We start from the raw sequence: 16,310 nt of genomic DNA, 5'->3' as shown, positions 1-16,310 counted from the left end.
TCTGTTACTTGCAGCTGAATACAAACCTAACTGATAATGCCAGCTACTGCTAAATAGTTATACTTAGCAGAGTTCAACAAGTACAGTTGCTTCTGCATTCAAAATCCAGTCATTCCTCACACTGCCCACAGCCGGTACCCTGACAGAACCCACCACGCTTATCTGAGCACTGCAGTGGCTTCCTAACTGGTTTCTGCTTTTGTCCATGTTCCCCTTCACTCTGTTGTCAGCCAGAGTTCACTTAAGAATGAAATTCAGATCATGCTACTCCTCTCCTCTAATCCTCCAGTGACATCCCATCTCACTCACATAAATGCCAATATCTTTATTCCATCTACAAGGCAAGTAGTATTGGTCTGATATGGCACTCCCTTGACCTCTTGGACTTTACCTCTTACTACAAATGTCGCCCTCACTCAATTCACCCAACTAAAATGGCACCCTTGCTATTCCTCAAACAGGAAGACTTTGGACCTGTTCCCCCTATCTGGAATACCCCTACTCCATACACCTTTACGCTAGACTCTTAACTCGCCTGAGGTCTTTACTCAAAGCCGTCATCTGGCCAGGCATGGTGACTCACACCTACAGTCCCAACACGTTGTGAGGCCAAGGTGGGAGGATCACTTGAGCCTAGGAGTTCAAGGCTGCAGTAAGCTACGATTGTGATGCTGTATTCCAGCCTGGGTTAAAGAGCAAGGCCCTGTCCCACCACTCCCCCCAAAAAAACAGCTGTCACCTCAGTGGACCTTCCTTGAACACCCTATTTAAAATATCAACACTGGCCAGTCATGGTGGCTCATGCCTGTAATCCTAGCACTTTGGGAGGCCTAGGCAGGCAGATCACATGAGGCTGGGAGTTCGAGACCAGTCTGGCCATCGTGGTGAAATCCCGTCTCTACTAAAAATACAAAAATTACCCAGGCGTGGTCAGGCACAGTGGCTCACACCTGTAATCCCAGCACTCTGGGAGTCCGAGGCGGGCGGATCACGAGGTCAAGAGATCGAGATCATCTCAGCTAACATGGTGAAACCCCGTTTCTACTAAATATACAAAAAGTAGCCGAGCGTGATGGCATGTGCCTGTAGTCCCAGCTACTCGGGAAGCTGAGGCAGGAGAATCGCTTGAACCCGGGAGGCAGAGGTTGCAGTGTGCCAAGATCACACCACTGCAGTCCAGCCTAGCAACAAAGCAAGACTCTGTCTCAAAAAAAAAAAAAAATTACAGGCCGGGCGCAGTGGCTCACGCCTGTAATCCCAGCACTTTGGGAGGCCAAGGCGGGCGGACCACGAGGTGAGGAGATCAAGACCATCCTGGCTGACACAGTGAAACCCCATCTCTACTAAAAATACAAAAAATTAGCTGGGCGTGGTGGCAGGCACCTGTAGTCCCAGCTACCTGGGAGGCTGAGGCAGGAGAATGGCATGAACCTGGGAGGCGGAGCTTGCAGTGAGCCAAGATTGTGCCACTGCACTCCAGCCTGGGCAACAGAGCAAGACTCTGTCTCAGGGGGAAAAAAAAAAAATTACCCAGGCGGGACGGTGCATGTCTATAACCCCAGCTAATCAGGAGGCTGAGGCATAAGAATCGCTTGAACCCAACAGGCAGAGGTTGCAGTGAGCTAAGATCACACCAGTGCACTGCAGCCTGGCTGACAAAGCAAGACTGCCTCAAAAAACAAAACAAAACAAAATAAAATAAAATAAAATAAAATAAAAATGTCAACACTTAGTGCTACAGTTTTTTTGGAAGTTGTCCAGCAGGCTTTCTGGGTTTTGCTGGAAAGCCCTTAAAAAAATTTTTTTTTAATAAAAATAAGTTAACAATTGATTAACCCTGACATTTCCCTATCCCCTTCCCTGCTTTGACATTCCTCCACTTATTAACATACTGTATATTTTACTTATCTATCTTGCTTATTGTCTATGTCCTTCATTAGAATGAAAGCTTCATGAGGGCACAGCTTTGTCTGCTCACTGCTGAGCCCTGCATCTAGAACAGTGCTAGGTACATAGTACATGTTTAGTAAATATTTACTGATGAATGAATAAAGTCAGGGAAACACCGGATAGGAATCTGAAGGAGAATAAGGAAGTGCCAGAAGCAAGTATCAGTTGCCTCCTAATTACTGTGAGGACCCTCCCAAGCATGCTAGATTTGCTGAGACTGTGGCCAGCCCCACACGGAACTCCCACATCCTGTATGCTGAGCAGAGCACATACGCTCATACTTAGACTGAGGCCCATGCATGGCATGACACCACGGTTCCACACAAAAGAGCAAGAGCCATAAAAACAGATACTTTCTAAATTGCTTTAGTCAATCTTACTTTGAGAAGAGGATTTTTTGGCTGAAGCACATGAACAGAAATGCCAAAATCCAAACTTTTGAGTTTGTTTGTTGTGAGCAGTGTTTGTTACTCAAAATTAGTGAATACCTCCTTTCTCAACAGCAAAATACATACAAATATGACAAATATGCATTTTATTTAAAATAACTATAAATAAACCTAATGCAGTTGATTTCAGAGAATGCTAAGAACCTTTAAAAGTTATTATTCTAGCCAGGGGCAGTGGCTCACACCTGTAACCCCAGCACTTTGGGAGGCCGAGGTGGATGGATTCCGAGGTCAGGAGTTCAAGACCAGCCTGGCCAACATGGTGAAACCCCATCTCTACTAAAAATACAAAAATCAGCTGGACATGGTGGTGGGCACCTGTAATCCCAGCGACTCTGGAGGCTGAGGCAGGAGAATCGTTTGAACCTGGGAGGTGGAGGTTGCAGTGAGCCAAGATCATACCACCGCACTCCAGCCTGGGTGACAATGTGAGACTACATCTCAAAAAAAATAAAGAAAAAAAATTATTACCGTAAACTACTTTTATTTTTACAGCATTTTAAATCTATCTTACAATATGCATAGATTATATCTGGCAGGATACAGGAGGAACTGTAATAGTGCTTGTTCTTGGGGACAAAGTTAGGTACTCAGATGAAAGGGGTGGAAGGAAGATATTTTAAGTATTGCTCTTTTGTAATTACGGAATTTGTGTCATGTTAATGTATTACTTATGCAAAAATAATAATTTCTTTTTTTTTTTTTTTTTTTGAGACAAGAGTCTCGCTCTGGCACCCAGGCTGGAGTGCAGTGGCGCAGTCTCAGCTCACTGCAGCCTCTGCCTCCCGGGTTCCAGCGATTTTCCTGCCTCAGCCTCCCAGGTAGCTGGCATTACAGGCACGTGCCACCATGACCAACTAATTTTTGTACTTTTAGTAGAGATGGGGTTTCACCATGTTAGCCAGACTGGTCTCGAACTCCTGACCTCAGGTGATTCATCCGCCTAAGCCTCCCAAAGTGCTCGGATTAAAGGCATGAGCCACCTTGCCAGGCCTGATTAAATTTTTAAAATAAGGTAATCATATATTACCTTAAAATAAAGTAATGAAACAAAATCTATCTCCTCTGTAAAGGCAGCAAAGGAAATTTCTTGATACCCATATTTTGAAGATAAGCAAACGCAGGTTCTATCAAATCAGCACAGGAAAGAGACGGCATATTTTCAGAATGATCAAGTGTCTGAAGCAGCCCAGCAGAAAGGTCTTCCTTCCCATCAGGAGCCCAGTTTAGTGTTTACACAAGATACATGCAATGTGTGAACTTCTATGACACCTACCTCCTAGAAAGGCACTACAGTAAATTTCTGGAAGGATGAGAAATTACTTACTGAAGAGATAAGCCAAATTGTTTAAAAATTTCTCTAAATATCCAAAAAGTTTTTCCATCCTTTAGAAGAATTTATTCCTAAATTTTACTCTAACAAATAAGCTAACACTGCTCTCCAAATCCTCCTCTTCTAATTAAACTTTCAAGACAAGGCAAGGATCATAACAGAAACAAAGAACAAGAAATATTACTAAAAATTAATCAGTCTTAATAGAGATATTCTTATCAAATGCCATCTGATACACGTCCAGATCGGAAATAGAACACTGAGAGGTAAGAGAAAGGCCTGAACTGCAGCGGAGTACTTCCTAAATCCTGCTAAACACTCAGCACACACTCCCACGTCCTGGGGTTCCGCTAGATGTTTTAATGGTCTCTTTTTCTGTTTCAAAAATTCTCCCCAAGAACAAGCAACAGAGACCTCTAGCTTCCAAAAAGTAACAAGCTGTCAGCAATGAGGCGAACAGAAACCCTTTCACTGGCACATGAGATGTCCACGGAGTCTGCAGACCTCCCATATTCTGGCAAGCCTGACTGCAATACTGGTAAAATGTATACCTCATTCATCCCTCGGCAATTAACCTCCCCCTCAGCAACGTGTTAGTTTTATTCCCAACACAAACAGGCAATAAACTTCAATCAACTCTTCCTAATATTTAAGATAATTTTATTAATACCACGTAAGTTCACCACTTATTTGGCAACCACAACTCATTCAAATGCCTGCACACTAACTTGCGCTTAGATGAGCAGGTCTCTTAGGTGGTGCTTAAAATCGTGTTACTACCACCGCGATCATGAACTAAATGAAATGCCCTGAGAATGTAGGAAGAGCCTCAAATCTCAGGCTGTTTTAAGTGCCACTTGGAAAATAAATCTCCCATTGGACGCGCCCTCACTCCCCGCCCCCCACCCCAGCCACTCCCGCCGAGGCGTCCTAAAAGCATTATGTCATCCACTGCCCCCACATCTCTCTAGCTCCAAACCCCGCCTCCTCTCGAGGTGTCCCGCGCCCCCAGCCCTCTTCCCTCTCTGACTAGATGAGGGAAGTGGCCCTGAGCAAATCTCGGCTCTTCCAAGTTCTCTTCAGAACACAGTTAAACCCCCGCCCTAGTTTCTCGCAAATAAAAAGAAACAAGTTTTCGCCCCAACTCTTCGCACCCTGGAAAGGGCGAGAGGGCTGAGGCCGTGACTCCCCTCCGTGAATTCAGGACAGGTCCCAACGAGGTTCTGCCTCCCCTCGCGGGAGGACAAGACCCAAGTGCGGGACCGGGGCTGAAGTGGGGGAAGGTCTCGCCGCAGGAGGGGGCGGGTGTCCCTCATTGGCTCTGGGTTGCTGGGTCACTCTGTCGCTGCGGGGCCGGGGGGGTTCGTGTCGCCGGCCCGCAGGGTGCAGGATTCCGCCATCCCCGCCGTAGGCTGGGACCCGCCGGGACAGGGAGCTGCAGCGGGCCCAAACTCACGGTCGGTGCAGCGGCTCCTCAGCCACAGCCGGGCCGGGTGGTGGCGGGGGCGGCGGCGGGGGCGGCTGCGGCTGAGGCAGCATCGGCTGTGCCTGCGGCGGCTGAGGAAGCTGAGGAGGAGGCGGCGGCGGCGGCGGCGGCGGCTGCGGCTGTGGCTGTTGCTGCTGCTGCTGCTGCTGCTGCTGGAAGGACTTGAGAGACTCGAAGGCCTTCATCAGCTTTTCCAGGGTCGCCATGGCGGTCTCCCGCCCGGCTGGGCAGTCCCCGGAGGCCTCGGGCCGACTCGCAGCGCCGCTCAGCACCGGGGCAATGAATGGGGCTCTGGGCCGCGGGTAAAAGCGGAACCGAAGCGGCCGTCCATCTTGGACCCGTCCCGGCAGCCCCCGCGGCGCCTTGCGTCTCAAGACGCTGCGCCGGCGGAGGCGGGGCCACGCCGGCCAGGATGATTGACAGCCCTAGCCTGCGGACTCTGCCAATGACTGGCCAGGGAGCCAGCCAGTCCCTGCGCCCGCATGTTCTGCCTCACAGAGCCACCAAAGCCTCTGACAGCGCAGCGCCCCACCTGGGCGAAGGAGCAGGGCTCAACGGACAGGGGACGGGGCGTGGCAAGACTGTAATGGGGTGGGGCGAAGCTGTGAAGGGGCAGGGCGAGGCGGGACGCGGAAGGAACGGGGCGGGACTACATGGTAACGAGGGGCGTGGCGAGGCTGGGGCGGGGCACAGCAGGCAGGGCGCCTGAGGGGCGGGGCGGGGCGAGGCTGGGGCGGAGCGGGGCGAGGCTGGGGGCGGGGACATTAGGCAGGGCGCCTGAGGGGCGGGACGGCTGAGGGGCGGAGCGAGGCGAGACGATGAGAGGCGGGGCGGATAGGGGAGGGGGCTGACCGTGAGGGGCGTGGCTGGGGGTGGGGCGGGAAGATGAGAGGTGGGGCGCGGAGGGCGGGGCCAGGGAGGGGTGGGGTGCAGAGGGGGCGGGGTGAGGGAGGGGCGGGGCCAGGGCGGGGCGGGGCCAGGGCGCGGCGCGCGGGGCGCCGGCCCAAGCGGAATGGAACCCTCGCAGACGTCTGGAGCTGGGCGAGAGCCGGCCGTGGGCTCTGAGCCGAGGTGGCCTCGGGGCTTGCCCGCCCGCCACACTGGCCCGCGGCCAGAGCCAGGCTCACCTGGACAGCCCTGCGGGGAGCCTGCTGGGGACTCGCTGCACGGGGAGAGGGTGGGCGAGCCCCTGCGCAGAGCGCAGAGATTGCGCGTGGTCGGCGCGATCTGAAGACCCCAAGTGTGACCCTCCCCACCCTCCAGTGAGCTGGAGCGGCCCCTGCAGGGCGGTGCCCACAGGCCTGGCGCCCCCCATCGGTCCCAGCGCAGCGCCCCGGAAGGGAGGAGAGGGTCTGAGGCAGGCCCGGATGGTCAGCGCCTGCTGCCCACAGAGGTACTGTGATTAGTGCAGCGAGAAGCAGCGGTGGCCACAAGACGCCTCCCACAGGAATGAGTCCCGACCTGGGGGCGTTTCTGTATGGGAAAGCACCCTGCTCTGACCTGGCAGGACCCCCAAGGGGTGCCATTCAGCCTCAGCTCAGCAGAGATCTGTGGGGCACCCCCTCACGCCTGGGGCACAGGCCGGCGCAGGCAGGGTCCTGGTCTCCAGAGCCTCCCGCCTTTTGGGTGGTAGAGGGGCAAACAGAGAGGGCAGCTGTCCAGCCTGCCCATTAGGGAGTAGGGTTGGCCTCAGAGACAACCACCCAGCCCGGGGGTGGTGCAGGCAGAGAGAAGCCCACTAAAGCCTACTCAAGCCAGGCCACACCTGCAACCCAGAGTCCCCTGCTCTGTGGCCACAAGCAGCACCTCCACCTTGTCTCAGAGCCTGTCCCAAAGGGAAACCCAGCATTGTCTCCCTCCCTTGTCTTGAGAAGGACAGCAGAGAAACAGCCGTTAGTTCCCAGTTCTTGGGAGGCTGATGTAGGAGGATCACCTGAAGCCAGGAATTTGTGGCTGCAAGTGAGCTATGGTTGCACCACTGCACTCCAGCTTGGGCGATAGAGCAACACGATCTTTAAAAAAATTAAGTTCCAGCTGGGTGCGGTGGCTCACGCCTGTAATCCCAGCACTTTGGGAGGCCAAGGCAGGCAGATCACCAGAGGTAAGGAGTTCGAGACCAGCCTGGCCAAACATGGCGAAACCTTGTCTCTGCTAAAAATACAAAAATTAGCCCGGCGTAGTGGTGCGTGCCTGTAGTCCCAGCTACTCTGGAGGCTGAGGCAGGAGAATTGCTTGAACCCGGGAGATGGAGGTTGCAGTGAGCCGAGATCATGCCATTGCACTCCAGCCTGGGCGACAAGAGTGAGACTCTGTCTCAAAAATAAATTAAATAAATAAATAAATAAAGTTCTCAGTTCTCTGCTGTTAATAAGGGCCTTTGTCCACTGTACCGGGCCTCAAGGCTGTTAGTTACCTCAGTGGGCAGACTCGTAAGATGGCCCAAGCACCCCTCGCCTCATGGTATTGACACCCTTGTATGACCCCTCCCCGTGAGTGCGGGCTGTACCTGGTGGCCTGCTTCTAACCAATGTAACAGGGCAAAGGTGATGGAATGTCACTCCATGACTAGATCACAAAAGGGTATGACTTCAGTCTCCCTGGTGGCTTCTTGGCATGGACACTCTGATGAAGTCAGCTGCCATATTGGACAGGCCCACATGGCAAGGACATAAAGGCGGCTTCTGGCCAACAGGCAGTGCGAACTGAGGCTCTCAGTGCAGCAGGCCACGAGGAACTTGATCCTGCCAACGCCACGTGAGATTGGAAGTGGACCCTTCCCTGGCTGAGCTCTCGTGGGAAACAGCTGGTATTTGACTGAACCCTGGCAAGAAGCAGAGCTGGTTAAGATTCCTGACCCACAGAACTTTGTGACTATACATATGGCTCTACATGTAACTACATATAACTATATGACTAGACATGTGTGCCGCCAAGCCGCCGTGCTGGGGTGATTTGTCCCAGCAGCAGATGAGTGTATTCATTTGCTTGGGCTGCCATAACAAAGTACCACGGACCAGGCAGCTTAAACAACAGAAATGTATCTTCTCATGGTCCTGGAGGCTAGAAGTCCAAGATGAAGGTGTCAGCAAGGTTGGTTTCTCCTGAGCTCTCCTGAGCCCTGTCCTTGACTTGCAGACGGCCGCCTTCTCCCGGTGTCCTCACGTGGCCGTCCGTCCATGCATGTCCATGTCCTAATCTCTTCTTGTAAGACATCAGTCAGATTGGATTATGGCCCACCCTAATGATCTCATTTTAGCCTCCTTACCTCCTTAAAGAAACTATCTCCAAATACAGTCCCATTCTGAGGTTGTGGGGGTTAGGACTTCAACCTGAATGAGGGACACAGTTCATCCCATAACAATAGGTAATAGAGTTGCACCCTAACAGTTGCTCTGACCTTCTTTAAAGACCTTTTTATCTGAGCAGTTTGCCTCTGAGCTAGTGTACGAGAGTCCCTGTCTTTCCTTCAGCTAGCTATGGCCATATAACTAAATAAGTGCTAGCCAAGGAGATGCAAGCAGAAGTCATGAGTAGTATTTCTAGAAAGGAAGTACATAAAATGAAGGGATGCACCCACCTTTTTCCTGCTCCCTGGAATGGGATGTGTTGGCTGGGACATGAGCAGCCATTTTGGATCATGAGCACAAAAGCCACATCCTGGGGTGATGGGAGCTGGAAGGAGGGGGCCCAGATGACTGTGTGCAGCTGTCATTCCAACCCGGCCGGTGATTCTTTCATCTGAGAGAAATACACTTCTGTCCTGTCTGAGCTGCTGTGACTCCAGGTCATTCTGTTATGCTCCTAAACCAAATTATTTCAACCCGTCCAGGGAGGTGATGGGTCATCAGGACTTTACATGACCACAACAAATCACAACTCCTTCAGCCATGGCTGAAAAATCATCATCTGCCTAGAACTGACTACCATCCTGACAGGAAATCTAATGTGAAAGACTTACAGAAAGGGACTGTCAAGACACAGGTTTTTAAAGTTCACAGAAAAGTTTGGCATCATCTAAAAAGAGTGATTAAAGATCAATACTGGGCAGTCTGGCATGGTGTCTCCAAAGCCTAAAAATGGGCACAGTGCCTGAACAGTGAAAACGTTTCCCGTAATTTATCCTATGCAAACAGGCGTGTGTGATCAATGATTTATTATAGCAACACTTAGGACAAAAGATGGAAAAAAGATAGATGCTGGGCAGAAGGAGCTGAGTTAAATGAATCCCGACATAGCCACAGGCAGTCATTAGAATCCTGTTCCAGATGAACACTTGTGACACAGGGAAAGGCTTACAACATGTTAGCCGATTACACACCATGTACAGCCCGATAACCTCCCCCTTTCTAAAGAAAAAACAGCATACACATACATAGAAAAGAGATGAAGGCCAGGCGCAGTGGCTCACACCTGTAATCCAAGCACTTTGGGAGGCCGAGGTGGGCTGATCACCTGAGGTCAGGAGTTCAAGTCTGCCTGACCAACAAGGTGAAACCCCGTCTCTACTAAAAATACAAAAATTAGCCAGGCGTGGTGGCAGGTGCCTGTAATCCCAGCTACTCAGGAGGCTGAGGCAGGAGAATCACTTGAACCCAGGAGGTGGAGGTTGCAGTGAGCTGAGATTGAGCCACTGCACTCCAGCCTGGGCGACAGAGCGAGAGACTCTATCTTAAAAAAAAAAAAAAAGAGAGAGAGAGAGAGAAATAAGGTTCTTACTCACCAAGTCATAGCAGTGACTCTCTCTGGGCAGGGGAATTGAGGGCAGTTTATATCTTAATCTTTGTGCTTTTCCATATTTTTCAAATTTTCAGCAATGAACACAAACTACTCAGGGGGAAGATTGTGAAATAAAAGAATCTCAGGGCTGGGCGCGGTGACTCAAGCCTGTAATCCCAGCACTTTGGGAGGCCGAGGCGGACGGATCATGAGGTCAGGAGATCGAGACCATCCCAGCTAACATGGTGAAACCCCCTCTCTACTAAAAATACACACAAACACACACACAAAAATTAACTGGGCGTGGTGGTGGGCGCCTGTAGTCCCAGCTACTCAGGAGGCTGAGGCAGGAGAATGGCGTGAACCCGGGAGGCGGAGCTTGCAGTGAACCGAGATCGGGCCACTGCCCTCCAGCCTGGGCCACAGAGAATCTCACAGGGCGCGGAGCTAAGCATAACACCTGGTAACACCTGGTAACATGTCTGCGCCTGTCCTGCCAAGGAGAGAGAGAAGGCGCTGAAGCAGCCAGAGGGGGTGCACACCAGCCTGGGCAGGGGGGCAGTAAGCGGGGGCAGCCCCAACCCAAGACCAGGTGGGACTGGAAAAGAAGGAAACCCTGACGCAGACCCCGGGGGTAACTGAGGAGCAGCCGGGCAACTGGAGAGCAGAGGGGGCTCCTTGGTGGCCCCCAGCCCCACCCCTGAGAGGGCTGAGAGAGGAGCGGGTGTGAGGGCAAAGCAGGCAAGAACCTTCCAGAGAAGGAAGCCAGGAGCTGGTAAAGAGCACAGGCCCAGCTACAGACAGAAACCTTTCAGGTCTCATACGATGGCTGAAGCGCAGGACAGTGGAGGGGGCGCGTCCCCCTTCATCTTTCCTGTTTCCTTAGGTTCTAGGTGCACCGCTGGTAAGGAGCTTCTTATGTGGTCTTTGTCTGACAACCCTTGTTTTTTCACTGGAGCATTTTCTTCATTAATATTAACTGTAATCATTGATATACACGAGGTCAGTCTTTCTGTATATCCTACCGACTCCATTACCTGGGTTTTGGTTGATTTAAGTTTGATTTTCTTTTTGAACCTCTGTTAGTTTGAAAGTGATCACTGTTGACCAGGCGCGATGGCTCACACCTGTAATCCCAGCACTTTGCGAGGCAGAGGCAGGCAGATCACCTGAGGTCAGGAGTTCAAGACCAGCCTGGCCAACACGGTGAAACCCCATGTCTACTAAACATTAAAAAAAAATTTAGCCAGGTGTGGTGGCAGGTGCCTGTGATCCCACCTACTCTGGAGGCCTAGGTGGGAGGATGGCCTGAACCTAGGAGGCGGAGGCTGCAGTGAGCCCAGATCACACCACAACACTCCAGCCTGGGTGACAGAGTAAGACTCCATCTCAAAAAAAATGAAAAGTCATACATTGTTGTCTCTTCTTTTCATGGTCACCCTAGAAATTACAACGTTCATCCTCCAGGTATCAAAATCTAATATAAATCTATTCTCTCCCTGATCATGCAGGGAGCTGACAACATTTAAATGCTATTTTTGGTTTCTCCCAATTTGGAGGGTATTATTGCCATGTGTTTTAATTCCGTACAAAGACACACACAGGCCAGACGCAGTGGCTCACGCCTGTAATCCTGGCACTTTGGGAGGTTCAGGCAGGTGGATCACCTGAGGTCAGGTGTTCAAGACCAGCCTGGCCAACATGGAGAAATCCCATCTCTACTAAAAATACAAAAATTAACCAGGCATTGTGGCAGGCACCTGTAATCTCAACTACTCAGAAGGCTGAGGTAGGAGAATTGTTTGATCCCAAGGGGCAGAGGTTGCAGTGAACCGAGATCGTGCCACTTCACTCTAGTCTGGGCGACAGAGTGAGAGTCCATCTCGAAAAAATATAAAACTAAAAAAACCACACACACATACATGTCGCAAAAGATATAGACACAACAGTTGTAGAGACGTCAGCTTTTGTTTAAATTGGCCCCCGTATTTTCCATTTTTATCACTCTCCATTTCTTTCCTGAGTCTCTGACCTTACTCTGGGGTCATTATCTTCTGCCTGGAAAGCATCCTTTAGAATTCCTCCGACAGAGGGTCTTCTATTGCAGAAATCTTTCCAATTCAATCAGGAAGCGTTTTTATTTTGCCTGCCTTCTTCATGGATTTTGGTGGGTATCAAATCAAAGGCGGCAGTTGCTTTCTTTCAAGAGATTGAAACTTCATCACTGTCTACCACTCTTTTTTTTTTTTTTTTTCCTGATATGAAGTCTTGCTCTGTCACCCAGGCTGGAGTGCAGTGGTGCGATCTGGGCTCACTACAACCTCCCCCTCCCGAGTTCACGCCATTCTCCCGCCTCAGCCTCCCGAGTAGCTGGGACTATAGGTGCCCGCCACCACACCCGGCTAATTTTTTGATTTTTAGTAGAGATGGGGTTTCACCATGTTAGCCAGGATGGTCTCAATCTCCTGACCTTGTGATCCACCCGTCTTGGCTTCCCAAAGTGCTGGGATTACAGGTGTGAGCCACCGCACCAAGCCTGTCTTCCACTTTTCATTGTTGTTGTTGAGACATCAGCTGTCAATTTCATGGCTGCTGCTTTGAAACTAATGTGCCTTGTTTTTTCATCTGGCTGCTTTTAAGATTTTCTCTGTCTTTGGTTTTCTGTAGTTTTGCAGTGATATGTCCGGGGGTGTAAGGAGAGACAAATCTGCTTGTTGGCCGGATGGCCCTGGAGGTCCCCTTTGGTAACCTAGCAACAGGCTGGCTCAGTAGGAAGGCTCAGAGCCTTACCGATACCAGTTCCTGAAGTTCTGGAACACAGATCCCCCTTGGTGAAAGATTTCTAAGGTCAGAATGTTCTTTTCACCAGCAAAGACATTCCCCACAGCCTGAAATCTCCCACTGCTATGCGATTGGCTAGGCGCTCCCGGTTTCCTTCCAATTTCCCTACAAATACCCAGAATGACAAGAAGCCAGATCCCTCTCCTAGTGAACTCCCTATGGTGTGACCGGCTGTCCCTGGCCCTGGGAATGATGAGAACTTGGGAGAGAGGTGCCTCCTTCTGAAAACCCTCTGCCTCTGAGTGTCCCCATTAAATGCATCTTATGCCAGTCCTGTGTATTGTTGATGGTGTTTGTCATTATCTGGACTTGCTTTAACAGTATGGATTTCTTTTTGTCTCCTTGGAATTCACTGGGCTTTGAATTTGTGCACTGATAGCTTTCATCAGTTTCGAAGCCTGTCAGTCACTGTCCTTGAAACATGGCTTCTTGGCCGGGCGAGGTGGCTCAAGCCTGTAATCCCAGCACTTTGGGAGGCCGAGACGGGCGGATCACGAGGTCAGGAGATCGAGACCATCCTGGCTAACACGGTGAAACCCCGTCTCTACTAAAAATACAAAAACTTAGCCGGGCGAGGTGGCGGGCGCCTGTGGTCCCAGCTACTCGGGAGGCTGAGGCAGGAGAATGGCGTGAACCCGGGAGGCGGAGCTTGCAGTGAGCTGAGATCCGGTCACTGCACTCCAGCCTGGGTGACAGAGCGAGACTCCGTCTCAAAAAAAAAAAAAAAAAAGAAAAAAGAAAAAAAAGAAACATGGCTTCTGTTCTCCTTCTCTCTATCCCTGGTACTCCAAATAAATGTATATTAGATCCTCTTACCATATCCTTTCTTCTGCATTTTCCATTCTTTTGCCTCTCAATGCTTTATTCTGGATAGTGTCATCTGACTTACTTCCTAGTTCTCTCTGGCTGTTTCTATTCTGCTGTTAAACCGTTGCTTTACCATTAAGTTCTGGAATTCTGCAGTTTTCAGGACCGTAATTTATACTGACTCTTAAGTATGCTGTTGTCACATTTTATAGTTTCTGGTTTCCTGCCAACACTTTCAAGTTTTGCAGATTTCCTCTTTGAACATGGGAAGCATAGTTGTTTAAGTGTCTGTATCTCATATCTCCGTTATCTAGACACTAGATAGATTCTAGGCCTCTGAGGGTTTGCTGCTCATGCCTGAAGTTTCTGCTAATTCCCATCCATTGGGCCTCATATCACGTTCCTGGTAATTTGTGTTTGTGTACTGGACATTGTACTTGAAATTTATTAGCGAGTAATATGAAGCTTAAGGTATTATCTTCTTCCAGAGAGGATTTGTGTTTGCAATGCCGGGCTCCTGGGGACACTAGAAGTCCTAGGCCATCTTAATCCAAGCTCCAGTTTTGAGGAACTGGATGTGGTTGATATGAAGGGATTGGTATGGTCCCAGAGGACCATCCATATTTCAGAGCTAGTTTACTTTCAAGTCATCCTTCTTCTTGGGTGGGGTGGACCCCAAAGTGGACCCCAAAGTGGAAAGTGAATTGCCTGCGACCCCAAACTTGGCATGTGCTAGATTTCATTTTTAGTCCCCTATGCTCTGGAGGCTTAGCTCAGATAGGGCATGGTGACTCATGCCTATAATCCTAGCATTTTGGGACGCCAAGGCAGACGGATCATGACATCAAGAGATCGAGACCATCCTGGGCAATATGGTGAAACCCCGTCCCTACTAAAAATACAAAAATTAGCCGGGTATAGTGGCGGGAGCCTGTAATCCCAGCTACTTGGGAGGCTGAGGCAGGAGAATCGCTTGAACCAAGGAGGCAGAGGTTGCAGTGAGCCAAGATCGCACCACTGCACTCCAGCCTGGCAACAGAGTGAGACTCCATCTCAAAAAAAGAGAAGGCTTAGCTCAGCCTTCCCGGTATCTTGTCCAGATCAGCAAATACCCCCAAAGCAGAAGCAGCCCTGGTGTTTGGCCCTTCTCTCTGTGTTCCCACCCTCTTCTGGCTTTCAGCTTCAAAAGCTGCTTACTCTGTTAATGTTTACGTTTGTCTGGCTTTATTCATTATGCTCATCAGGATGATAGAAACGGATTCTATAGTCCCTCATCAATGTACATAGAAGTTCCTCCTAAAAATAAAGATGGTCCCCAACTTAGGATGGTTCGACTAAAATTTTTTGACTTGATGATGGTGCAAAAGCAATACACATTCGATGGAAACCATACTTCACATTTTCAACTTTGATCTTTTCCCAGGCGAGTGACGTGCTGTACAATACTGTCTTGTGAAGCTGGGAAGCTCCCAGGCAGCCACGCAGTCACAAGGGCAAACAACAGATGCTCTGCAGTAGACTGTGCTGCTGTATGATTTTGCCAATTGTAGGCTGACATCAGTGTCTGAGCATAGCTAAGGTAGGCTAGGCTCAGCTGTGATGTTTGGTAGGTTAGGTGTATTCAATGCATTTTTTACTTATATTTTCAACTTACTATGGATTTATCCAGAGGTAACCCCATAGTAAGTCAAGAAGCATCATTACTAAGGATAATGTTGAAAGTAGTTCGGCCGGTGTGGTGGCTCATGCCTGTAATCCCAGCACTTTGGGAGACTGAGGCAGGCAGATCACCTGAGGTTGGGAGTTCGAGACCAGCCTGACCAACATGGTGAAACCTCATCTCTACTAAAATACAAAACAATTAGCCGGGCATGGTGGTGCGTGCCTGTAGTCCCAGCTACTCAGGAGGCTGAGGCAGGAGAGTCGCTTGAACCTGGGAGGCAGAGGGTGCAGTGAGCTGACATTGTGCCACTGCACTCCAGCCTGGCAACCGAGCAAGACTCCGTCTCAAAAAAGAAATTCAGGCTGGGCGCGGTGGCTCACGCCTGTAATCCCAGCACTTTGGGAGGCCGAGACGGGCGGATCACAAGGTCAGGAGATCGAGACCATCCTGGCTAACACAGTGAAACCCCGTCTCTACTAAAAAATGCAAAAAAACTAGCCGGGCGAGGTGGCGGGCGCCTGTAGTCCCAGCTACTCGGGAGGCTGAGGTAGGAGAATGGCGTAAACCCGGGAGGCGGAGCTTGCAGTTAGCTGAGATCCGGCCACTGCACCCCAGCCTGGGCGACAGAGCAAGACTCTGTCTCAAAAAAAAAAAAAAAAAAGAAATTCAGAAGGAAGGAAGGAAGGAGAGAAAGAGGTTATCCTCTTATTCCTAATTTTAACATTATTCCCTCCAGCGTGTGCCCTTATCAGGTAAAATGATGCCTTCTGGGCTGACAAATATATTTTATCATGCTAAAGAAGGAGTAACTAATTTATTTTATTGACTGCATAAAAAGTGGGTGTTGAATTTACAGCATCTATGAAAATGATCTACTTTTTCTTTGGGTCTATTCACATGATCTATTATATTGTGTTACTGAATTTCCTTGTATTGACCCATCCATGCATTACTGAAATAAACCCCACTATGTTACGATGTGATATTTTTGATGGGTTGTTGGGTTCTGTTTGGTAATATTTTATTAAGGCTTTTGAATGGATTAATATTCATTTATGAATTAAT

The 16,310-nt window shown here is 49.9% G+C and overlaps 1 protein-coding gene and 1 non-coding gene across 5 annotated transcripts in view; one reads left to right on the top strand and one right to left on the bottom strand.

The window, feature by feature from the left end:
* The window catches only part of HTT (huntingtin), a 167,821-nt gene extending 162,258 nt beyond the window's left edge, over positions 1 to 5,563 (bottom strand). For all 4 annotated transcript variants that reach the window (XR_012434581.1, XR_012434582.1, XM_045392045.2 and 1 more), the window contains exon 1: positions 5,189 to 5,563. Coding sequence is in view for 2 of the 4 variants with exons in the window: in XM_045392045.2 (XP_045247980.2) it covers positions 5,189 to 5,424 (236 nt within the window). In the remaining 2 variants the exon portion in view is untranslated. The remainder of the gene's footprint in view (positions 1 to 5,188) is intronic.
* LOC123573769 (U7 small nuclear RNA) lies at positions 1,731 to 1,792 on the top strand. The gene has a single exon (XR_006698503.1). It is a non-coding gene; the product is annotated as a U7 small nuclear RNA (small nuclear RNA).
* Positions 5,564 to 16,310: the final 10,747 nt, after the last annotated feature.

The sequence above is a fragment of the Macaca fascicularis genome, chromosome 5, assembly GCF_037993035.2.
Source record: "Macaca fascicularis isolate 582-1 chromosome 5, T2T-MFA8v1.1".
Taxonomy (NCBI): domain Eukaryota; kingdom Metazoa; phylum Chordata; class Mammalia; order Primates; family Cercopithecidae; genus Macaca; species Macaca fascicularis.
Note: the sequence above shows the minus strand (reverse complement) of the source record. Positions and strands in the feature narration are given on the sequence as shown.